This window comes from Onychostoma macrolepis, chromosome 07, assembly GCF_012432095.1.
Source record: "Onychostoma macrolepis isolate SWU-2019 chromosome 07, ASM1243209v1, whole genome shotgun sequence".
NCBI classification, from domain to species: Eukaryota; Metazoa; Chordata; class Actinopteri; order Cypriniformes; family Cyprinidae; genus Onychostoma; species Onychostoma macrolepis.
In genome coordinates this window covers 30,576,804-30,602,183 of record NC_081161.1, presented here as the reverse complement: position 1 = coordinate 30,602,183, position 25,380 = coordinate 30,576,804, and the positions used below count along the sequence as shown (strand labels likewise).

The window sequence follows — 25,380 nt, the reverse complement described above, 5'->3', positions numbered from 1 at the left end:
TCGCTCCAAACCTGTATGACTTTCTTTCTTCTGCTGAAGATGCTATTTTCAAACTCAAAAGGGTAGGGTGACCACATTTAAATTTTTAAAAAAGAGGACAGTGGGGCATGATGCAGCCAGGTGGGTGGGTGGGTGGGTGGGTAGGGGGTTGTTAGTTGGGTTTGAGGGGGGTTAAAGTAGCCCCCAAAGCAGCGCAATGCCCATATCCCAAATGTCAAAACTCAAAATAATGCAGATGATCATAAACACAGCTAAAAGGTTTCCAGTTTCATCACAGGTAGAATACAAAATATTTCAATACAAGCATTTCAGTAAAATGTAATTAATGCAATATTTCAAACCTTTAACCCACGGGAGAAAATCAACCCACTGCAACAGTTCAAAATCAGCCCAATTCCGTGCAAAAAATGCGGATTTTTCAACCCTGCTTCCAACACGAGTTGCATCCAAAGTTATTTTTATACTCCGCATATTGATAGCGGCATGAGCAGGCTCTTCAGAAATTCAGCAGGAGCGGGATTAAGAAAACAGGGCTTTAATACAAAAACGTACACAATGAATGGCGATTGTAGAAAGCAAAAGCCGAATCCCTGACATTTTGGGCGTTTTAGAAATCCCGGCCAGACGCTTTTTTTTTTTGGTCCAAAAAGAGACTACGGTCAAGCCAGCCGCCACTCCGAAATGCATGGTCAATCTAGCCGCCGCGCTGTTTTTCTGTGCGCGCATATACTGTGCATTACGGCGATCTTCCGCCAGTCTTTCGTGTGCATTCACTTTTTTTTAGTGCTTACCTTATACATACAAACAAGAACGGGGAAATAAGAGTAAGGTTAATATATATTAAGATAATTAAGCATACTAATTAAATTAATAAAGTAATATCAGATTAACTGTGTGTAATATTATTATAATAATCTCAAAAAAAAAAAAGTGTTTAAAATAGGCCTGATAAAATGAAATTGTCTAAAAGTGTCAAGTAACAATCTAATAATTAAGGTTAAAAAAAATAATATGAAAATAACTGATGTGGAATTACAAAATAAAATATACATATACAAACAGTTTTGCTTAGCATTTCAGATAGCTCTAAAAAGGAAAGTCCCTGTTACCACAGACTAGTTTCACTTCAGATTGATAGTAGACCTTCTCAACAGGGATTTTCCTTTTTTAGAGCTATCTGAAATGCCAAGTAAAACACCCTTTATATGAGATTTTGGAGGGCTTTTATTTTGTAATTCCACATCAGTTATTTTCATATTATTTTTTTTAACCTTAATTATTAGATTATACTATCTACTATCAATCTAGTGTACTCCCCCATGGCTCGCGTCAACTGGTCAATGCATTGATTTCTATAAAGTGAAGCATTAGCAGCTTTTCCCCTGTGGTTTATCCCAGCGTTTACACCTTACGTCACTAGCTCCGCCCTTGTGCCATCACTCGTGACCGGAAGAGAAGATGAGTCGTTTTGAGGGGGAGGGGAGGTTAACATTTTTGATTAAAGATTACAAAGGCACATGAATTTAAAAAAATAATGAAGTACACGGATAAATTATTTATAGTAAACACTACAGTATTCCATTAAAAAATAAGAATTTAAAGGGTCATGAAACCCTCTGTTTCAGCACTGGTTAGTTCTCACCACAGTTTTAAAAAAGTGGGCGTGGTGTGCAGCGGAGCGGAGGGGGAAGAGGGGAGACAGCTTCGGGTTTAGACAGTTTCATTTTGCTCCCATCGAGTTAAAAACACAAATAAAGGCACAGCCATTTGCACTCTTCATCGAAAACATATATATGAATTCGCTGTTGCACCTCTGATAACTTTTAAGATCGCTAAGTGAATGAAACCCTTTTGTGCCGAACTCTAATTACAAAGCAAAAACAAAAACTCTCCTTTGATCCATGAACGTTTCTCTCAGTTAATGTGCGCGATATCATCTCACAGTCTGATATGTCTGTCATAGCAAATCAACACATGCAGTTGGGAATAATTAAGCGAAGCATCTTCTCATTGGATAAGAACACGCAGTCCGATGCGTCATCGATGTCCATTGCCACGTCACAAACTGTGATATAGATTTTAAACCCGGAAGACGAAAATAGCGGAAAAGAGCTCTAAGTTAAACAGTTTTTTCCTACAATTAAAGCTTACAGATGCCAACATTGTCTTAAATGATGCTCAACACACATAAATATGTTAAGATCTCAGAAAATTTAGTTTCATGACACTTTAATAAGGAGGGGGAACTCTACATCCTCTCTATGTCCTCTAAATCTCAGGATTGGATGGACCCAATATTTCCTTTCTTTTTCTATTTTTAAGAAGTGAGAGGACCACAAAATCATACTCAGTGCTTGAAGACTCCGTTTAGTAGGCTACTGTTTTGCAAATTTTTTCGCAACGGATTAATTAATACGCATCGGACTCAGTGTGCAAGGTTTCTGTGCGTGACGAATTTTTAAGATTACGAATACGAAAAAACGCATACGAAAATTTCGGACTCAGTGTGCAATGACCTTTACACAAAACAGAACAATGAAATGACTTCTATGTTTTTCTAGTTTCTAATGTAAAGTAGAAAGAACAGAGTACATAGGCTACAGGTGTGCAAAGCAGCAGCAGCTCACATAATCACCATAGAGAGAGTTATGTGGTTTTCTGTGTTTTATTAGGGGTGCGATTATCTATATAATTTGGAAGAAAATGTAAAAGGATGAAGGCTGAATGAGCCGCCTGGGTCTGTCATGTAATGAGGCTTCTGCCTGAATGTGCATGCTTACATTTAATCAGAGTAGTCTGATTTTCTTTCTCAGGATCTCACTTACTTTCTTTTCAGATCAGAGAATTGTTCTTAAGTACTTTTTAAATTCTTGAACATCATCATTATTAATTTGTTTATTTAGGTTAGATTTTTTTTCCCCCTTAATTTCTTCAACAGTTTAAGTATACTTTTATACAGTTGTCTGTATTTTCATCCAGTTGGTGTGACTTCTTGGTGTGAACATTTAAACAGTTATTGCTGCCAGCACCTGCAGGCATGTGAAAGGACAATTATTAGCAGGTGATTTGCTTGTGGGCTTTCAGGGAGGACAGATACAGAGGGAGCGAGAGAGATAGAGAGGCGAGAGAGAGGGCATGAAAGTGAGTGTGGTTTAGCTGAACCCATTCACACAGTTATTTCATTAGCACGTTACCCTTGGGGGGCTTAATTATAACTATAACACGCTAACCCATTTCTGCTTGAATCTTCCTTAAACGTGTTCTCCCTGTTCATGCGTGTATTATTATGTTTTTGTTTTTATTTAGAATAATAGAAGACTGAAATCATGTTATGTTCATAATTATGAACTATTAAGCTTTTTTTAGTGTTTTTTTTTAAAGGATCGAAATCTCCCATTAAAGAAATAAATTCTAAAAAAAATGTAATCACACTAACGCATTTCAGCTTGAATCAACCTTCCACACACTCTTCTGTTGATGCATGTTCTATGCATGCAATAACAGAATATTGAAATTCTTGTTATTTTCTAATTCTGAGCTATTAAACTGTTCATTTAACTTAAAGGGATAGTTCTCCCAAAAATTAAAATTCTGTTATTAATTACTCACCCTCATGTCGTTCCAAACCCGTAAGACCTTCATTCATCTTCGGAACACAAATTAAGATATTTTTGATGAAATCCGAGAGCTTTCTGACCCTCCATAGACAGCAACGCAACTGACAGGTTCAAGACCCAGAAAGGTAGTAAGGACATCATTAATATAGTCCATGTGACATCAGTGGTTCAACCTTAATTTTATGAAGCTATGAGAATACTTTTTGTGTGCAAAAAAAAAAAAAAAAAGACTTGTCTAATGTGTCAGTATTCGACGCACGTTCACCAGAGTACCACAACTCATACGTTATTGATTTCTCTGGAACAGAAAAGAGGAACCATAAAAGTAGTCCATATGATACATGATCTATTTTCCACTCTATATGACCTGTTTGTTTGTATAAAACATACAGGTTTAGAACAACATGAGGATGAAAAAACGAAAGTTTTTTTTGTTTAGCGATCTATTCCTTTAAAACTCAAGCACATGATTTAGGAATACTGTGTTCTTGCATTGTCTTTCTCACACTGCACACTGTTGAAATGCATTTAGACCTTGTTTTGACCCACCACCATGATGCCCACCAGTTAGCTATTATTCAGGGCTATGAATGCTGGCGGTGCTCTCCAACAAAAGAGTGTTGCCGTGGTGATTTGGAGCGGAGGCTGGTCTGGTGGTCTGGCCTTGGAGGAGGTTTGGGGTACCGTTAGTCCAGGAAATAAGCACTCCCCTCCCTGCAGTGAGCGGGAGACAGACAAGCACACACCTAGAATCTCAATGAGAGAACGGTGCTTTCTCCTCGCAAGGAGAGTCAGAATACTGAAGCACATAGCAAAACCCCAGAGTGCTGCTCTGCAGGGAAGAGTTTCCAATATCTTCTCTAATGTTTGTCTTCAAAATTCATCACAGATTCAAGTCTCATTTATGAAAGATGAAGTACAAAGTCCAACAATATTCTACAGATAAAAAAGGAGGTAAACTCAATGTTACCTATAAATCATAACAACCATGAAGTGTGCCTTTGCATATGACAGAACCCTCATGTCTTATAAAGTGCCAGCAGATTAAAAGTACATGCTGGGTAAATTAAGTTTTAATAATGGCTTATGAACAGACAGGAGGAAGATACATTGTAAAGCTATCCTCTCAGTCAGGGTGTTATTATAATCTCCATATTCATACATTATGTGCCCCAGTTCTCTTTGACTCGGCTTCTGAGAGCTAGAGGTGAAATTGAAGTCTTGACTGACCAAACCTGCAGTTGAAAATGAGAAATGAAAGCGGTTGGGAGTGGGGGACAAGGTGAGCTGTGAAAAAGATGATTCAGACAGTTCTGATGCGTATGGTCCACACATGCTGCGCCTCGGTTTCCTACATGGAAGACTTTTATTCAGAATACTGTTGGAAAGAGTGGCTGCACAGCGGGATTTCTGCCTATTCTCTTGAAAAGAGGAAGATCTTCTATTTTCTGAGTGGATCCTGCATGTCTTGCTTTTAACTTTTTTCTTTTTTCTAACCTTTGTTACGCTATTATCTTTCATTTTTTTCTTGCAAAAAGATGTATGCTTATATAAAATGATTAGATAAGTTCACCCTTATTACACTAATATCTTTCTCTGACAGAGAAGTAGCCTACTTGGGCAACATCACTGGGGCTGGATTCACAAAAAGAAAATAAATTTCACAAGAGAAATTAAAAATTTTTTAAGAATGTTCTTAAGTTGAGAAATTCTTTTGAAGTTCATGAGTTCATAAGAGCAGGCTTTGGTGTTATCTGATTATATGGCATTTCTTGTCCAAGACTCGCTGATCAACAAAAATACTTCAAAGGCTGTTTTTTGCACTGCCTGCAGGTTATGGTCATAATCATTAATGCAGGCAAAAATGTCAAAATTCTAAAATGAATTAACCTCACAGTACTTTAGCACATCCACTATAGTGTTATGTTGTAATGTTAAATTTCTGGAACAACCCAATACATTCTTTAAAAACATTACCTTTGGGCATTTAATGCAAGTTGGAGGCTAACTTTAGGAGCTTATTTACAATTATTTTCAATTCAATTCAAGTTTATTTGTATAGCGCTTTTCAAGATACAAATCGTTGCAAAGCAGCTTTACAGGAAATTAAGTTTCTACAATATGTTTAGTAGTAGCTTATCAGTGGTGACTATGTCAAGTTGATGTACATATGGCAGAAATGATTATATGTTGCAATCAAACTTATAGAAAAATCTGGGGTCCTCTGAGGGGTTGGCATCATCTCTTCTCAGGTGTTCAGTCATCTCAGATCTTTTAAAGGTTGGATCCAGACTGAAGCTTGTGTAATTCCTAGTTACAGAAACAGAGAAACAAATAGACACATAATCAGCGTAGCTGCTGTTCCAGCCAAGTAAAAATGATTTGTTCAACCCAAGCTAAAGAATAATAATGTGCATTTAATCAGATATAACTGCAGTACAAGATTATGAGATGCATTATGTGAATGCTTGGCTAAAGAGATGTGTCTTCAATCTAGATTTAAACAGAGAGAGTGTGTCTGAACCCCGAACGTTATCAGGAAGGCTATTCCATAGTTTGGGAGCCAAATGTGAAAAAGCTGTACCTCCTTTAGTGAACTTTGCTATCCTAGGTACTACCAAAAGTCCAGAGTTTTGCGACCTTAGGGAGCGTGATGGATTGTAGCGAGCTAGAAGACTAGGTAGGCACGCTGGAGCTAAACCATTAAGGGCCTTATAGGCAAGTAATGTTTTTAAATCATTCTTTTCAGGAATTCAAATTTTTCTTAAGTGTTGTCTTCATAACAGTTCTAAGAGAAAAGATAAGAACATTTGAAATGTTTTTGACAATACAAAATATTAAAATATAAAATTTTATAAGTTAGAGAAGAATTTAAGAATTAAAAAAATTCAGAAATACATGCTATTCCAATAGTACAGTCTTTTTTGTTCATGTGATGGCATTTCATGTGCCAAATAGTGTGGCTCTTCGACTCATTCCCTGAACAGACTCTTCAGAAGTGAAGTGTAGCATGAATTTATTCGGCGCAAGTCTAATTTTTCTGGCTGACTTTCTTTCACATCTTTAATGACTAAGCCATGCTTGATAAAGCAAGTCATTAAAAGTTATAAGCATCCCATTGGCTAACCAGAGAACCAAAAGAGTAAAGAGGATTAGGCCTCACTGATGCTGGATTCACTGCTGTTTACGCTCAACTTTCTTGAGGAGATGCTCACAAACGCATTTTGTTGCATTTCTTAATCTTTTCTCAATGAAAAGTGGGTAATGTGTGAGCTTTGTATACAGCAGATAGCAAGTGAGATGTGTTAAACTGTGATGCTCTGGCTGTATCTGCTCGTCTCGGCACCAGATTAACAATGAGCGTGTTTTATAGATAAGGAACAACCGTTGTTTTGTCTTAAAGACAGCAGTGAAGGAAACAGGGAAGCAGGGAGTGTTGCATAGCCTCACATCTCTCCATCGTAAGGATGGCAAGGAGAAATCCAATTCTCTCATCTCCTCGCTCATCTCTGTTAAGTGAAAGAGTAGAGACATTTGTCAAGGAAACAAGAAAAGTGTCCCACTGTGAGTTAAAGCTGTAGCTCATTTCAGAAATAAATAAGCCTGTTTACAGGAGGCAGCGCACCACTGTGGCTGTGCCAGGCATCAGTCCTCCGTTCTCACGCTGGAATACACCGCTGGAAGTGAAGCGTCTGTAAAATGCCCAGACATGCAGGAGGAACTGGAGGATGAAGAATTGCACTGTGGGAATTGAACTCATCTCAGTTCTCATCACCTCTGAGTTTCAAATGGACTCTTTCACAGAGTGTCCTGTGCTCACAGAAATGTAGCTTGTGTCCTAATTCCTTTTTTTCTGATGGTGTGAATAGATGGTTGCAAAGAAAGTCAAACGACAGCAGTGGACTTGTAGTATCCCTAATTCAGATGAATGTGTTGGTGTATGAATTGAATTTTGCTTAAAATATTTCTGTGTCAAATAAATGCTGGTCTTTTGAACATTCTCATTATTAAAGAATCCTAAAAATGTATTACAGCTTCCATAAAAATATCAGATACAAATAGCAATAGGAGATTTACTATTACAGAAATGTAAAATATATTTTAAATTTTAAAACATATTAAAAAACAAAAGTTATTTTGAATAATAATATTTCACAATATTACTGTTATTTTAATTAAATTCATTATAAATAAGAAATTTTCTAAAACATTTAAAGGTCTTACCAACCCCCACATTTTGAATGGTAATATAAATATTTTCCTTTATATAAAAGAATTCCAGATATAAAATAATATATATACAGTATGGAATGGAATATTCTTTTATATCTGTGCATCTGTGCATGCCCAAAATAAAGCAGTTAAAGCTGGAAAGTCAAGCAATAGAAAAAAGATTCAGAGCAACAATTTATGTTCAATAAACTTGAAAAACTTGGTCGATGAGAAAACTAATGAGTTACTTACAATACTGAGCAGGATTATTAAAAATGCAGCACAATAAATGGGCACAAGTGTCTTTAATATGTCAAATGTAAACCTCTTTTTTTTAAATATTATCAGGCTGCATACTACATATTATCTACTGTATACTCCCTACTATGTGAAACAGTATAAACTATGCAACAATAAACATTTTGAACAGTTATATGCGCTCTCAAAATTCGTCCCAAAATGAAAGATGCTTATTTTGTTTTTGGTTTTTTTGTTAACAACTGTTTACTGAATGTTTTAGTTTTTTTCGGGGAACAGTAATATAAAACAAAAAACAGCTGTTCAAATTTAGAACCCACCCCAACCCATCCCACCCCCTGCAGACTTAAATAAAATAAAATAAAATAAATAATAATAATAAAAATAAATTAATTTATATTAATAGATAAATAAATAACAATAAAATAATTTTTTACAAAGATTTTAGAAAAGATGACACAACATTAAAGGCTGAATGCCATGAATTTACAGTTTTCACATTAGATCCATGTATACGAGAGTTCCATCGAGATAATGTCCAACAAATACACAGTCCAGGTTTGCTTATTTTGTATTTTTAAATTTCATTTTAATTAAACCTGTCTTAACCAAATTAGGGACAAATAGGTGAGTGCACACTGGACACTCCTCAATACCACAGCATCACTGTAACTCTCTCCGCTTGCTTAAACTCCTTAGTCCATGAAATTCAATTCTAGCTCACACCGCCAAGGACAAGAACAGATTAATGTTTGTCTGTGCTCGCCCCGTTGGACTTCTACCCAGAGTTACCTCTGCTTCTATGATTTCAGTAATGAGGACCCCTGTCGACAGTAACCTTCTCAACTACACTGTCATTAGCAAAGAAATCCAGCAAATCACGTTTTAGAATTACCAGAGCACCTTTGTTTTTACCATTGTATTGCATCATCAGGGTTATTACAAATGCTTCAGAAAACAAGCTACTCGCTCATTGTTAATGTGTCTCCAACAGGGTTTATTCCATGCAAAATACGATAAAATGCGAATGGTGTATTTATTGGATCTCTTATGGCATATCTGTCTTGTTATACAATCATATGTGTCCAGCTGTGAAACCCAATTTTCACATTGTCAGCGTGTCAGCTGAATCCACGCAATTATTCTCCAGTGTGTGTAGGTCAGTACAGCAGCGCATAAAGCAGACTAACAGTCACATTAGCTCAGTTAAAGCTGGGGATGTTTGGGAAGTCTCCAGGAAATAATTAGCACAGTGTGTAGCTTGTTTAACCCCCTCCTGTTTTGTAACCAAATCTGGTCTTTACTGCTGCTCATTGGAAATAAAACAGAATGTTGATGTCTGCAAATCTGGTTTTTGGCTGTTTTGCTTGGCACAAATCCCTTATTTAAGTCTAAGTTGCATGCATTTTGAGGCACCGCTCAATGTTTCAAAGCTTATTTATGACACTGTATCAACATTGGAGGGAAAACAATAGAATGATTTACTTAATATGGATTGTTAAAGAACATTCATACTGGGAGGAACTTTGCAGTGTAACTCAAACTTTTGACTGGTATTTTGAGCATGAAAGGATGCTTGTGCTGTAAGGCTTTTTCCCTTACAGAAAATGTATGGCTTCGGTGGTTGTTAAATTGAAATCATATATCATACTGATGCAGCGTAGTAGGTCACTAGCTTCCGGGAAAACCAATAAATGAATGTATCTTCCCAAAACACCTCAGACAAGCAATCTTCACATATTGATTCTAGACTTTCTGTAGTTATTTCAAGGTTTTAATCATTGCAATGCCTAATGAAACCTTGTTTGGGTCATGTGATGTAATTTAGTGCAAGGCACACCAGGAATATTTGTCACAATCTCAGGAACTTTAAGGTCCTGAATAAAAAGTCTGATTGCATAGATGCTTGATTTCTCTAGTAAAGGTTTCAAATTTGTTTTTGGTTTAAATGACGTTTCTTAAATTAGCATAATTTTTGTGAATTCTGTCCTCCGGAGTCCAAACTAAAATTCCAGCATCTGCATATTTTTATATTATCTTTTAGGTACACAACTACAATTGAATGCATTATAGCAATGTTCAACTATATAATAAAGATAGATTTTTACTGAAAGGATGAACTGTGGGATGATCTATTCATTGAGTCTAAGCAGTGACCTCTGTGAAGAGCATTCAAAATGCCATAGAGAGCAGAAATTACAGGGGGAAAATGGATTCGAGTATACTGCACAGTAATGTAATATTTATGCTATAGTCACATGACCTCATAATACTATTCTATTTGGTAATTGGCAAATTTTTATAAATTTTTATGGCATTTAGTCTTTTTAAGTTTACTCCATGTGTTTGCTCATCTCTAAAAAGGCATTTTACAGCCATTTGTTGTGTCTGATCTAGTCGGAGGTTGTAAAGTTCTCTGCAGGGGTCCACAGCAGTTTAATGCCAATTTTCAATTAAAAAGTTCTGTGGCCAATTAACAAAACGGTTCTGGGTAATTTGCAGGGTTTTTGTTCCCATGCTAAATGAAGCCTGAGCCATGAACTGCCAAGTGTGTGGTATCGCGCAGCTTCAGTGTGTGTCATGGGTGCTGCACAGCTCTGGCCAACAAAGCACACAAGTCTTTGTAATATACTGTATATAGTGATATTATTTAGTAAAATCATTTATTGTAAATCTGTTTTTCATATAATGAATCTCAATGGGACTGTTTTGGACCTCATTGACTTTCAAAAGAAAAAAAAAAAGAAAAAAAGCACAAATTCTTTTGTGTTCCACAAAAGGGTGAAAGACAAGTTTTTTTTTTTTTCATTTTTGGGTGAGCTATGTTTTTAAACGACTGTCTCAGCTATTTCATGTAGTAACATTTTTAGTTCAGGGATTTATATTTAAAAACCAAATAAGCTTAAAGTTTGGTTGAGTTCATTTTAATATATTGTCTGCTGTGCTGCTTTAATGCCCTTATGTTTCATATTAAATATGTTGTGCATAAATGAACGCAATCCCAATTGTTCTGGGCACACGAGATTGATTTCTTGTGCATCTTTCTTGACAGTCTGGTCATTGGCATGGTAATGTATTCAGCTTCAGTAAATGGAAATTATACTGTATGTACGCTATGTGTGTGTGTGTGTGCACAATAAATTCGGTTAACCACACTCCAGACATTATTCCTGGGTGTGGTTTATGACTGAACAATGAGGTGAAAGGTCAGGGGTGCCTTTGGGAGACTGTTGCCTTTGGTTACCAGAGCGTCGGTTGGGATTGACTGACAGTAGTTGGGGGAGGGCTCATAAAGTACTTGTTGTACTATATGCTCCTCAATAACAGGTGGAGAGAAAACAGTGATTTCTTCAAAGAGGTGTAAAATGATAAGTCGGATAGGGTTTAAGTATGATGTTTAATAAGGGTAAAATGTGCTATAGTGTGTGAAGGCACAAAAAAATCAAGGCTTTATTAAAAGCTGCTGTATGTGTGTAGACAGTAAAAGGTTCTATAAGTCAACAAATTCATGTAGTGTCACACACGCTCAGAGCGCTGTAAGATTGGAGGAGCAGAAGCACAATGATAATTAGTTGTTGTAATGACTGGTGATGGAAGGCGTAATTAAAGGCAGGGAGAAAGGATGAACAAAAGGGAAAGCAGCAATAAAAGTCTCTCCGTAAGCTGTTGTTGCAGGCATCTGACGGAGACGGCAACATGGCATTGTGTGTGTGTCTGGGAGAGGGTGAACAAGATTTACACCAACACCATTACACGTTTGATTTGAGTTGTACATTCTGTGTGTGATTATGCAGCCTCTGTACAGCCGCTATAGTCATGATTTATCTCTGAACACTGACATCTAATTGCTTTTTTTATGTTAGTGAAATTTGTCTTGCCTACACTTACAAGCTTCTGACAGAAAACTTCAGCCATTCTTTCTGTCATGTTCACATCTTTTCAAACTGCAATTTAGGCGTGTGAGATATATCCCAGCATTTCCGTGGGTCCTAAGATGTCAAGATCTTAATGTTCAAGAGCTGGCAAAAAGAGATTTTTCTACAAAAGACATTACATTATTGATAGTATGTTCAGTGCTTAATAATAAGGGTTTTCTTTTTGGCTGGCCAACTTGGGTCATTTTCTTTCTTCATTTTTACTACCAACATTTGCCCTGCTCCATCCATAAAATCATCTTATTTTTTATACACTACCATTCAAAATTTGGAGTCAGTAAGATTTATTTTTATTTTATTATTATTATTTGAAAGAAATTAATATTTTTATTCTGCAAAGACGCATTACATTTATCAAAAGTGACATAAATTTCTGTCAAATCATTGCTGTTTTTTAACGTTATGTTCACCAAATAATGCTAAAAATCTAAATATTTATCAGTACAACTGAGCAACAAATCAGCATATTAAAATGATTTCAGAAGGATCATGTGACACTGAAGACTGCAGTAATGGCTGCTAAAAATTCAGCTATCACAGAAATAAATTACATTTTAAAATATATTCGAATAGAATTCAGCCTCAGTAAGCATGAGAGACATCTTTCAAGAACATGTAAAAATCTTATTGAACCCACACCTGTGTATAGGTTTACAAAGATATAATTTTTTTTTATTTGCAATTAATAGTTATATTAATCATCAATTTATTTATTAATAAAAAATACAAAATGTTCTTTACAGAATATAATAATAATTATTATTAATAAAAGTAATCATAATTTATAGACTCCTATTTTAGTTTAGCCAAGAAAACAAATGTGTATGTCAGTGTAATGGTCTACATATTTGAATTGCCATTATGCTGATGACTTAATTAGGCTTCTTTGGAGACTTTGAAAGTCAAGTCTGAGAAAACGGGTGTTGTTCTTCACGTCATCTCAGCTGGAGCGGTTCAGTGATGCTGCTGGAGATGTGGAATGAACATCAGTCGGACTGGATGACTGAAATTGATCAGGTGCTGAGAGCTGAGAAGAGATGGTGCCTGCACTCAGAGATCAATACACCCAACAGTGCTTGAATATGTGGATGTGTTACAGCTCAACTGTTCAGTCTCCCACATCAAGACCTGTGTGTGTTCTCTTTAGACTGTTGCACAACTCTGAGGACTTCATTGGAAACATGGTGTTCTGTTTTAATCTGATTGTAAATGACACAGACAGTACAGCACGGCTCTTATGGCCAAATGCTTGGTGTTAAACTGTAATTATACCTACATACACACTACTATTTAAAAGAAGTCTCTTACGCTCAGCAAGGCTGCATTTATTTGATCAGAAATTCTGTAAAAACAGTAATATTGTGAAATTATACCAATTTAAATTAACTGTTTGCTGAACTTTCAGCAGCCATTAATCTAGTCTTTAGTGTCACATGATCCATCAGAAATCATTCTCATATGCATATTTGGGGCTCAAGAAGTATTTATTATTATGATCTATTGAAAACAGTTGTGCTGCTTAATACATTTGTGAAAGCCATGATAGCTTTTTTTCAGGATTCTTTGGTATGGGAAGTTCAAAGAACAGCATTTATTTGAAACAGTAAAGACTATTATAATATAAATAATACAAGTTTTATTTATAATTAAAAGATATCTGTCACTTTCAATCAATTTAATACATCTTCACTAAATAAAAGCATTTATTTATTTATTTATTATAACTAACTCTTAACTTTTGAATGGTAGTGAATGCATTTGGCACAAGCATTGTTTGAAAGTGACATACATTTTTTTCTACACAGTGTGTATGAGAGTGTTCCTTGGGAATTGAACTCACAACCTTGGGATTGTTAGTGCCATGCTATACTATATGAGCTAAAAGAACACTTCCTTTATATACAGTATATGCTCACGTTGGTTGGTCACATGCATTGTAAAGAAGTTAATTGCTCAAAACAAGGGAAAATCCACCTGTGTGTGCTTTTTATTATTTGTCAGGGTTTTGTTGTTAACCTTCATTTATTAAATTGACTGTTTTTATATGTGTTGAATGTTGCTATACTTATGAATGTGTTTTTGTTTGGCAGGATTGAGGTTTCCAGTGATGATCGGCCTGTGAGCGGTTCTCAATGGCTCAGAGGAAGAGGCCAGGGACCAACAGCAGCATGGCCACAGAGCCTCACGCTTCAGCTCCACGCCCCTGCCCAGCCCCGTACCCCGAGCCTGAGCACCCTGAGGAGGAGTATGAAGAGCGCCAGGACCCTGAGGTGTCCCAACACTCCTACCACAACCAAGAGGAGGCAGACTTGACAGACAGCCGACCAGCCACGCCCACAACTCCAGACCACGCCCACAGAGACTACCACAGTCACCCGGACAGTCTGGATGGAGACTCTAGCTCCGACTACATCAACAATACATCTGATGAAGAAGAGGATGATTTCGATGAAGGGCTACCAGAGGAGGATGAAGGTGTGACGTATTATATCCGCTATTGTCCTGAGGATGACAGCTACCTGGAGGGAATGGACTGTAATGAGCCAGAATACGAACACCCGGATGGTCGCATGGAGCCACCTCCGGACACGGATGAGTGCCAGGAAGCTGTTGAGGAATGGGTGGAGGGAGAGGATGATGCACATGGTGATGATGGAGAAGTGCGTTGCGAAGTTCTCGAGCAGGACTCTGACCAGCAGCTGTACGATGGCAGACCCGAACCTGTCCTCGATCACCACCAACAACAACACTATCCAGATCCCCATCAGGAACAGATTCCACCTTCTGCTGAAGATGAAGAAGTGCAGGATGTTGAAGGAAGTGAGGGCTACTGCCCTGATCAGGAGGAAGAGCCGCAGGTGGGGCAAGACAGAGATGGTTATGCAGGTGACTACTATGCCACGGAGGACAATGGAAACTCTGTGCGTGCGTCACCGTACAGGGGGCGTAAGGGCACAGATGGAGAGACGGGAGAGGAGGCAGAGGAAGATATTGATCAGATCGTAGCTGAGATTAAGATGAGCATGAGTATGGGCAGTCTTAGCAGCGGCACTGATCAGAGTCCAGAGGAACTGGTGCCCGATCCAGCACCGAGCGGGTACCAGCCAGAAACACGCTCCAAACCCGAACCCGCCCCTGCTCCTGCCCCATACCCTCAGCCTCACCGTCATGACGGCAGACCCAAATCCCTCAACATCCCCACCGCCAGACACAATCCTGAGCTCCAGAGGAACTTTAAGGGACGACCTCACACACCAGAAGAGAGACAGAGATGGACGCAGGACCAGGTGAGAGAGCAGGTAGGTGGATTTGCATAGCAAGCTGTAAATGGATTTGTATCTGTAGCAGCTTACTAAGGGCAAATACACAGTTCAGTGTGTATTTAAAAGAACCACATTTATTCTAATCAGAAATCTTTTTTGTAACATACATTTATGTTTGTTTTTAATGCATTTTTGCTGAATAAAAGTATTAAATTCTTGTTCTTGTTCCTAGCCCCATAGGAATACAGTGACAGCCAAACTTGGACAGACGTCTGTTTCCTTTTACATAGTTAAACAGTTGGAAATATTAATGTAGTATTAAAGGGGACGTATTATGCCCCTTTAATAACCCTTGTGCGGTCTTCATTTTGGGTTGTGCACTTATGGTCTTTGGGGTCTCTGGAGACCCCAGGCAACAAAATGTAATTTTGTAGCAAAATAGTTGGGTTTTTTTTAAACCAATGTAATTTTACTCTGTTTATTAATGTTTTTACTCCACATTTGTGTAGTTTTTGGAGGATTTATGATATTTTTAAATTTATATAAATAAATTAAAAATATTTTTATATAGGTTTTATACAAAAACAGCTTTTATGTAAATTTCACTTAATAAAAGACCCACATTTCTAACTTTCATTCATGGGGATAACATGGATCATTTGACATGGTTTAGTGTAAAATTTTTGTCCATATTTTGGAAATTGCAGTTTCAAAAGTAAAAATGATCATTTTTACCACTAGATGGCTGCAGAGCTCCACTATTTACTATTTGCTATTTGACCAACTGAAAGATATCTTTTCACAAGTTTTTTTCAGTTGGATTCATATCTACATATTGTGAAATCACAATTATAACAATAAAAATGATTTTTGTCAAAGTTTTGCATTTTTAGAACTGAAAAAAAATCAAATTTTCAATAATGTTACATTATGATTCGAATCAAACCTGAACAAGATGTTACAAAGAGAAAGGTTGGAGTCTTTAGAGTTCATCATTTATTTCAATCATCTGTGTTTCATATAATTTTCAAAGTGTGTGTTTGTGGGGGGTGATTGCGTGATTGCGTGTGTGTGCATTGTCGATGTGTCAGTATCACCAATTTATTTTTGTGGTGGCTCTGCATTTCGGATTATTTTATTTGACAAATTATAAAAGAGCAGTTTTTTTTAGTCTCACAAATTTATTCCTCTGTGTTTGTGTGTGTGACTGTATGTGTGTTCACAGCATGATCATTTTGCAATATTGGAAGTGTGACACTTCATTTCTGTCCATGTGTGTTCTGTGTTGTTTCTGATTTTGAGGATGAATTTTGTCCATTTTCTATGCGGGGTCTCTTCAGATAAAATAATCCAAAATGCAAAACCACCACAAAAATAAATTGGTGACACTGACACATCGACAATGCGCACACACACACACACACACAAATAAATTTGTGAGACCATAAAAACTGCTTTCTTATAATTTGTCAAATAAAATAATCCAAAATGCAGAACCACCACAAAAATAAATTGGTGACACTGACACATCAACAATGCACACACACACACACACACACTTAAAATTATATGAAAACAGATGATTGAAATAAATAATAAACTCTAAAGACTCCAACCTTTCTCTTTGTAACATCTTGTTGAGGTTTGATTCAAATCATAATGTAACATTATTGAAAATTTGATTTTTCAGTTCTAAAATGCAAAACTTTGACAAAAATCATTTTTATTGTTATAATTGTGATTTCACAATATGTAGATATGAATCCAACTGAAAAAACTTGTGAAAAGATATCTTTCAGTTGGTCAAATAGCAAATAGTAAATAGTGGAGCTCTGCAGCCATCTAGTGGTAAAATGATAATTTTTACTTTTGAAACTGTAATTTCCAAAATATGGGCAAAATTTTACACTAAACCATGTGAAATGATCCATGTTATCCCCATGAATGAAAGTTAGAAATGTGGGTCTTTATGAAGTGAATTTTACATAAAAAGCTGTTTTTGTATAAAACCTATATAAAATGTCTTTTAATTTATTTATATAAATTTAAAATATATCATAAGTCTTCCAAAAACTACACAAATGTGGAGTAAAAACATTAATAAACAGAGTAAAATTACATTTGTTTTAAAAATATATATATTTTGTTAAAAAATTACATTTTGTTTGTAGACCATAAGTGTAACTTTTTTTTTCACACTAACATAAAATCAAGAAATCATTCCAATTTTATTTTTTATTTGTAGATCTAGAAAGTGTTGACGACCGTACAAAGTCTCATGCCATTTGGAAAAAGAGAACATTTTTTTAAAATTTTGCAAACTTCATTTGCGGGTCAAAAAGACCCCGAAGAACGCACAAGGGTTAACAAGATGTAAAATAAGTCTCTGATGCCCCCAGAGTGTGTATGTGAAGTTTTAGCTCAAAATAACCCACAGATCATTTTTTATAACTTGTTAAAATTGCCACTTTTAGGGAATGAGCCAGAACGCACTGTTTTGACTATGTTGCTTTAAATGCAAATGAGCTGTTGCTCCGGGAGAAGAGGGCGGAGCTTTAAGAGCTGCAATAGCAGTGCTAGCCTTTGCAAATCAACATTCCACTATTAGTACAAGCCTGTTATCTTTACAGAAAACATACTCTGTTTCAAAGTCAGAGTCATCTAATTATACTGTGCATAATAAATTCGCATTTATGAATTACACAGACGGGAGCACGGCGGGATAAAAATAACAACATAGCTGGTCTCATGCTATCTCAAACTTTATAAGTCCCACTTCTGATTATGAGCTCGACAACTTCAAGCGATCGACTTCACATTGCTTTTATATGCAACTTTTATCTACCACATTCATATTTAAGATCATTCTGGTAGCATTTGAAGGCAGCATCAGTGAAAACAGGCAGAGACAACGATAGCTTTAGCAATTAGCCTTACAGAGTGCCAAGAAGCTCTTTCAGAAAGGCAATTGGAAGACAAACGCGTGATACTTACTTTGTCTGGAACTGACGATCGCACACAAAGCGTTGGTATTGATTCCTAAACATATAGGGGACTTTACCGATTTTTTCCAGGATAAGCTATTTCCTTCGAAAATTAAATTTAACCACAGTGTCCTCGGCTCAGATGGGGAGAGTTTATGGAGACTCCTATGTTCATTGGTCCCAAAACACAACACTTGTAATGCCTCTTTGGCGCTGACATTGTATCTCCAGCAGCTAACTTACAGCAAGAGAACAGTGATGGCGGACTGCCGCTTCTCACTCAGGGCTGTGTGTATGCTAATAGGACAGAGAGCGTCACAAATGGGCTGGACATTTCCCATCAGTGACGTGAACAGAGGGAGAATCTGAAACAGCTCGTTTGGAGAGACTGTTCATGATTTATATAAATTATTTTAAAAAATGAGTGGGTAGATTTTTAACATTATAGGCTGGTTGTTTTCACACACTGCAGCCACACAACTGTGTTCAAACCTTATAAAAGTGATTTTTGCATAATAGGTCCCCTTAAAATGTTATTTATTTTAATCTAATAATAAAGATCATCCCCAAAGGGCTCTCCAAAATATGCATATTTATTATTATAGTTAAATATTAATGTGAATGTTGACAGGCCTCATTTAAATGCAAGTGGCATTTGAGTAACCGAGACTAGTGCTTGTTTATGACCTAAAAAAGAACCTCAAATTCCTGACAGCTGAGCAGTGAGTAATGATGGAGTATTTTATGCTCTAAAGAGCTGATGCTTAAAATGTGATATTTGGAGATGGCATAGAATGTTTTCCTTAATGTGATGTAAATGTATTTTTACATAATTTTGGTGTAGTTCCAAAGACAATTATAGAGAATAGGCCGTTATCATTTACTCACTCATTTCAAGGGGAAAGTGCTCAGTTTCAGCGGCAAGTTGAAAAGGATGAAAGAAAGTCATCTGGCAGAAATTGGAACCGTCTCATTGTAACCTAGACATGAAGGGGACCCTGATCAAAAGCAATTTCTTGAAATCCCCAAATATGAATTTCATTACTGATGATTTGTGCAGCCATTTGTTAATGCTCAGGAATAAACAAATTTCTACCCAGCTAGAATACATTACCTTGAGAAGCTTTTTAGATTTCGTCCCATTATTCTCGCTTTGTGGTACATTGTGTGGGTGTTATTTATTTTTGGCTTGAACGGCCCAAAAATGAAAACTGGCTCATTTCTAGAAACCTCTGCCTAAAGTTACTAAGCAAGTAATAAACACAAACACACTGATATCCATGCATCATGCCAATAGTCTAGTTTGCTGAAAAATGAGAGGAGGTGCTGACTTTCTAATTGAGTTTGAAAAATGAGGTTTTCTTAGATATTTTCTTCGAAATACCTTACTTTGCATTTTCAAAACAGAATAGGAAATTAAACCTTTCCAAGGGGGAATTAGGTGAAGGGGTGAGATTTAGACTGATTGCCTCAGTGGTCCAGTGAATGTCTTGTGAAGTTCTATTACCCTCCTGCTTCTTTATTGCCTTTGGGCAATGAGGAGATTACATTTTATCCTGTCAGGCAACAAATGAATTTCATCAAGTAATAATTTCCTTATGTGCAGTAGACAGAGTGCTCATTTGAGACTTTAAGTCCCCTGCAGACAGACAAAGAGTAAACGTGTCTTTTTTAGCACTGTGCATGTCCAGTTAAAGACAACATCTGTTCATTTTACCAAAGTGTTTCAATACATTGTGTTTGAAAAATATTCGTTATGCTGCATAAAATATTCCCTTTGGCGTTTTGATTCTGATATGCATCAAATTGTTAATGCTGTTCATAAAGTGGCCTACAACCCATCATCTGTGTCTTTTTTTGTCCTCTGTACATATCAGATCTCACTCTCCACTCATTTGTCACTCCAAATTTAAATTCTTTCTAGGTGTCTAATAGTGCAGAACAGCCAAGGAAGCAGCAGCGTTCTGATCTCAATGGACCACTGGAGAACAACAATGTACCTGAGGTGAGCCTGTAATCATACAACACATTAACCAATCAATATTTGACAGTATGCACCCCACATAATCACTGCATGTTTCCATCAGAGCTGTTCTAGTCAGTGGTAGTCTTATTTATGCCACATTTCTCTGGCTTTCTTAGACAATTTATCATTATTTTTTCTCTGCAAATCTAGCTTGCCACAATCCTCCCCCATGTGTTGATATAGTAAAATAATTGGCTTTGCCCTTTTCTGCCCTGGCTCTACTGTATTTACATAGACAGAAGGGAGTTCAGCCTTGAGCTGCTTCTCTACACATTCTTTATGCATGAATGTAACCTCCATAAGAGCTTCATAGCCTGAATGTAAGAGCCATAAAATATGAGACCTCGTCTGGGCAGTTACTCAAAACCTCCAAATAGGTGTTCAAAACATGTTTTATAGCGCTACCAAGCATTCTGCCAAGGTCATTTTTAGATCATTCCCAACACAAGCTTTTGGATGTTTTTGTATAAAAATTGCCTTATGAATGTTTCACATGTACTGTAGGAGGTAGTGAGACATGAAAATTTGTGAATTAGGGTCATGAGTATCAAGAGTATTTATTGTTAAACCTTCTTAAAACGTTCACAGTCATAATTGTTAAAAAGCCATTTCAAGTTTTTTTTTTCTTCTTCTTTATTTTCTCATAAATATGTAATTCTGCAACTTAGGTAACACTCGCACAATAAGTCAAAACATGATGGTAATAACCCACAAAGTATTCGCCCAGAGGAATTCTGTTTGTACACATCCCTTGCTGTACAGTCCCTCCTTATGTCATGTAAAGCAGTATTCAGTCTTGCCTTACTACCTCTGAACACATTTAATTACCTTGGCTGAGGGAGCTTTTGAGTCCTTAGATTGCATTTAATGAAGGCCTCTCGAAGCATAACCTCCATTTGGATGGCTCTGTTGTAAAATGATGGCTATTACTCCTTCTGACGGTGTGTCAATGTCCTACAGCTCTCGGCACAGTCCTGCAAAGAGCCACTTCAGAGTTGACTGACAGGATTTTGTATTCTGATACAATGAGCCACGTCCAGAGTCATCTGGATGGTTTCCATTTGAGTTATTTATTTTATTAGATAAAAAAAAAAAAAAGAAAAGCACAGGTGTTTTACAATTACATTTCCAGTGCTCATTTACTATTCTCAGTCTGTTTGGCAATGTTTTTGTGATAACATTACAATATTAAAGTTATGATCTTAGAATTAAGCAATATTACACAATCATGCTCCAAATATGTCCTAGTGCTAGGCAAACTAATATTTAGACCAAAAAGCATGATAAACTGAAAACAAGAAGTTAATATTCAGCAAACTACACTTTTACACAAAATATTATTGGATACTTTGTCTGTTTTGGCTCAGCCAGCTAAAATATGGGGAAACAAACCATGTGCAAAATTGTTCTTGAACAATACTGGTGTCACTGCAATGAAGCTGCAATGGAATAGCATACTGCTCTTGCTATATTGTACGTTATGCTATGAAATCAACTGCTTAGTTTTTAAACAAAATGAGGGAATGATTCAATGACTCGCTTATAAAGGCAGTCACTTGTTCAAGTGACTGAAACAGTTTTATAATTCTGTGTATAATAAATGTATATCTGTATGTTTTTATTATATTGTTTATATTTTTTCTTTTTAGTTCGTAAAAAGTAAATACTTTATAAGCATGCTGCATGATGTGAGCATCACTTATCTCCTTTCATACAGTACATCAAACAGTGTTTCTCTGTTTCTTAGCCTACAAAGAAGACGGCCTCGTTTCCCAGCTTTGTGGATGGTAAGCGAGTGTCTCCTATCTCTTATTTTTTCTGCATTTGATAATCTGCCCCCAAAAGTTTTATTCTATTCCAATTAAATCAAGTCAAAAACAAATCAAATTCACCAAACCAACTCAGAGTGAGGAGATTAGAGAGCTGTGCAGAAGAAAGCATTATGTCTCAGTGGATTTACATGCTGAAATGCGAGCAGAATTTGTAAGCTGTTTTAATGGGTTGCAGTGGTGAGACAGTAGTTAGAGGAGTCATGTTTGCTAATATATGGGCACATTAGTGGATGCTCAGCTAGAGAAATGCTCACAAACTATAGCAGGAAGCGAAGGAGAGTTCTGGAAAAGCAGGACAATCGATTGACCACAAGCTTATTTTTGGTTTACGGCAGCCTGAGAATGTATTGCTGCTGTCATGCCTTGCTTTTGGGAACAAATTCTGCTTTCTATTAAAAGGATAGAGTTCTGTCAAATTTAAACCTTGTGCCTGAATGATGGCAGCATAATGTGTCCCTTGGTGGGTGTCATGACGTCCACATTTCCATATCACACAAGCAGAATACTCCCAGAACACCCTGCTTTTCCTCATGTGGCCACCTTCGTTCCCGCTTTTCAGTGTCTGCGGTTTTATCAGCCTTCACAGTAGGATGGAATTGAGAACATAAACATATTCGCACAGCACACACTCTCATACACACGACATCTGCATGCAACTTTTCTCCCTGATAAGCTCACACTTATCAGTCACTGTGAGGTGGTCTACAGAGGAGGTGGCAACACAACAAATAGCTTTAATAATGAATTCTTAACGCTTCCCCTTTAACAGTGCCTGGTCCCTGTGAGCCTGAGGACCTCATTGATGGGATTATCTTCGCCGCCAACTACCTCGGCTCCACTCAGCTCCTTTCGGAGAGAAATCCATCCAAAAACATCAGGATGATGCAAGCCCAGGAGGCAGTGAGCCGGGTCAAGGTACAGAACCCTAGAACCTCTGTATTTCCATTTTATTTTGGTGTGGCTCTCAAGCGAGATGTTTGGACGACGCGGATGCAGATTTCTCTGTGGAAAATTAGATGAGATGAGATTTGTTTGTTTACACCCCAGGACTTGTTGACTAATCAGTAGTTATAGGATTATTTTCCTTGGTGTAGAAGTGTAATCCCTCTTCCTCCCAATTGGTTAATGCAGAAAGACCTCCTGTTGCCATGTTACATGGAAAATTCATGTGAATTTATTGTGTTTTAAGAGGGCATGTGGTGGTCTAAGCTGAATTAAATAGTCTGTGTAAATGTGCCACTTTAGATGCAGCATCTATGCCACCTCTGCAGACCAAATTGATTTTGTTTATACTGGTTTCATTTGAATGCTAACAGCCCTATAGTGTCATATTCTAATTGAATTCATTGGTTAAATGTAAGAATTGGAGATAAAAAATGACACATTTAATAAGGTTAAAAATGCACCTGGAAATTAATTTAGGTGGCTAATTTCTGCCACTTTTGTCAACTAACCACTGCACTGAGTATGAAGAATATTAAAGCATCAGGAGTCAGCTGTCCACAACAGGCATAAACTAGCCAAGGAACCAACACAAAACACCCTCAGCAAATGTATTGTCTAATTAAAGTTATCAACAAAATCCAAAAAAACTTGAGATAAAGTTTTCAAAATCACACACCCCTAATTAGCAGTTACTCTGAATTGTTTTTTTTTTTTTTGTTGTTTTTTTTTATCGAAGAAGACAATTTATATTGCCAGGATGAATCTATGGGCTACACACATCTATTCATTGTGCTGTTAAAGGAATAGTTCACAAAAAAAAGAAGGGTATCACTTTAGTATAGGGACAAATTCTCATTATTAACTAGTTGCTCATTAGCATGCCTATTATTAACATATTGGCTGTTTATTTGTGCTTATAAAGCACATATTCTGCATGACCATATTCTACATCACTCATCCTACATAATACCTAAATTTAAAGCCGCAGTCCTTAAGTTTTGCCTCTTTGTCGCCATCCCTGTTTGAAAACCTGGAATTGCAGTTCCTTGCGGAATAATTTTTATTGCGTGGGTTGTACTCCAGCGCGGATGAATCTAATGTTTTGAGGTGAACATGTGGCTGTCAGTCACCGCGCCGGTGTGAATCCTGTACTTAGTAATCACAGATTCTAGCTTACGTCTTGGAATATATGACCCAAATTGCCATCTGAACAAGTAAGTAACAAGTCTGCCACGTTTGTTTTGACCAACTGAGGAAAAAAGCATTACAATAAATCGCGCTACCAATGGTGATTTAATCTAACAATTGATTAGACCGTATCACATCAAACCGTGCAAATTATTATTATTGTTATACTTTATTCTCAAATTATTAATGTTAACAACATCAGTATTGCGTGAATATGAGTATAGTGTGTAATAGCGTGTAGATTTCAATTTATGGACAATCTAATCTGTAATTGTCATACCATTCGAATTTCATATTAAGAAATTATTTTAAGAAAACTATGCTCCCTTCGAACTTGTTTTCTTTAAAATACAAATCTTGTGTAATCCCAGGCTATCTTTAATCAGAAGCACATTTAAAACTGGAATATAATTTAATGTCAGTTTCATATAATCCTTTCTGGTTTACAATCCGCCATCATTATTTTTTTTGACATTTAATTATTCTAGCTGCTGTGAGAAAAGGCGAGAAAAGGCTATAAACGATGCGCCACCTGCAGGATCCTCACATGCGATAGCCTAGTAGCCAGGGAAACTTCTTTATGTTTACAGACGTGATGTAATGACTAGCGGTGTAAATTGGATGGTTCGTCACGATACGATACGATATCAATTCTCATACCCAGCGATACGATATTTGCCAATACCTCAAACAATTCTACGATACGGTTACGATTCGATACAGAAGTATGTCGATCGATATTCTGATATTCTGATATTGTATAGGCCTACCTATTTTAAACAACCCTCTACATTTTTATTAACTCACAAATGCAACCAAAATCTATAACATGAACATTTATCAAAAATTTTCACATCATGTACCTCAATTGGGACATTCATAATAGGCCTATACACTTTTTTTCTTTTTTTTTAATAATAAAGAAAATAAACAATTGGAAAAACAATTCTGGCTGCTACTCTGGGCTCAGTGCTAAAAATCTTTTCTACAAATAATCAAATTGCAAGCAATAACTACAATAAACACAACTGAACAAAGACACAAGTTCAATAAACAGTGCTTTTCAGGTTTTTTCAGCTCAGTTTAAAATAAATTTTCAGGTATGCTACAGAAATGTAAT

At 36.7% G+C, this 25,380-nt stretch overlaps 1 protein-coding gene across 1 annotated transcript in view; it reads left to right on the top strand.

Moving 5' to 3' along the window:
- The window catches only part of apba2b (amyloid beta (A4) precursor protein-binding, family A, member 2b), an 87,688-nt gene that overhangs the window by 33,764 nt on the left and 28,544 nt on the right, over positions 1 to 25,380 (top strand). The window contains 4 exon segments of the mRNA XM_058782081.1: positions 14,113 to 15,309; positions 20,194 to 20,274; positions 22,043 to 22,082; positions 22,897 to 23,042. Coding sequence (XP_058638064.1) covers positions 14,155 to 15,309; positions 20,194 to 20,274; positions 22,043 to 22,082; positions 22,897 to 23,042 — 1,422 coding nt within the window. The 5' untranslated portion in view covers positions 14,113 to 14,154.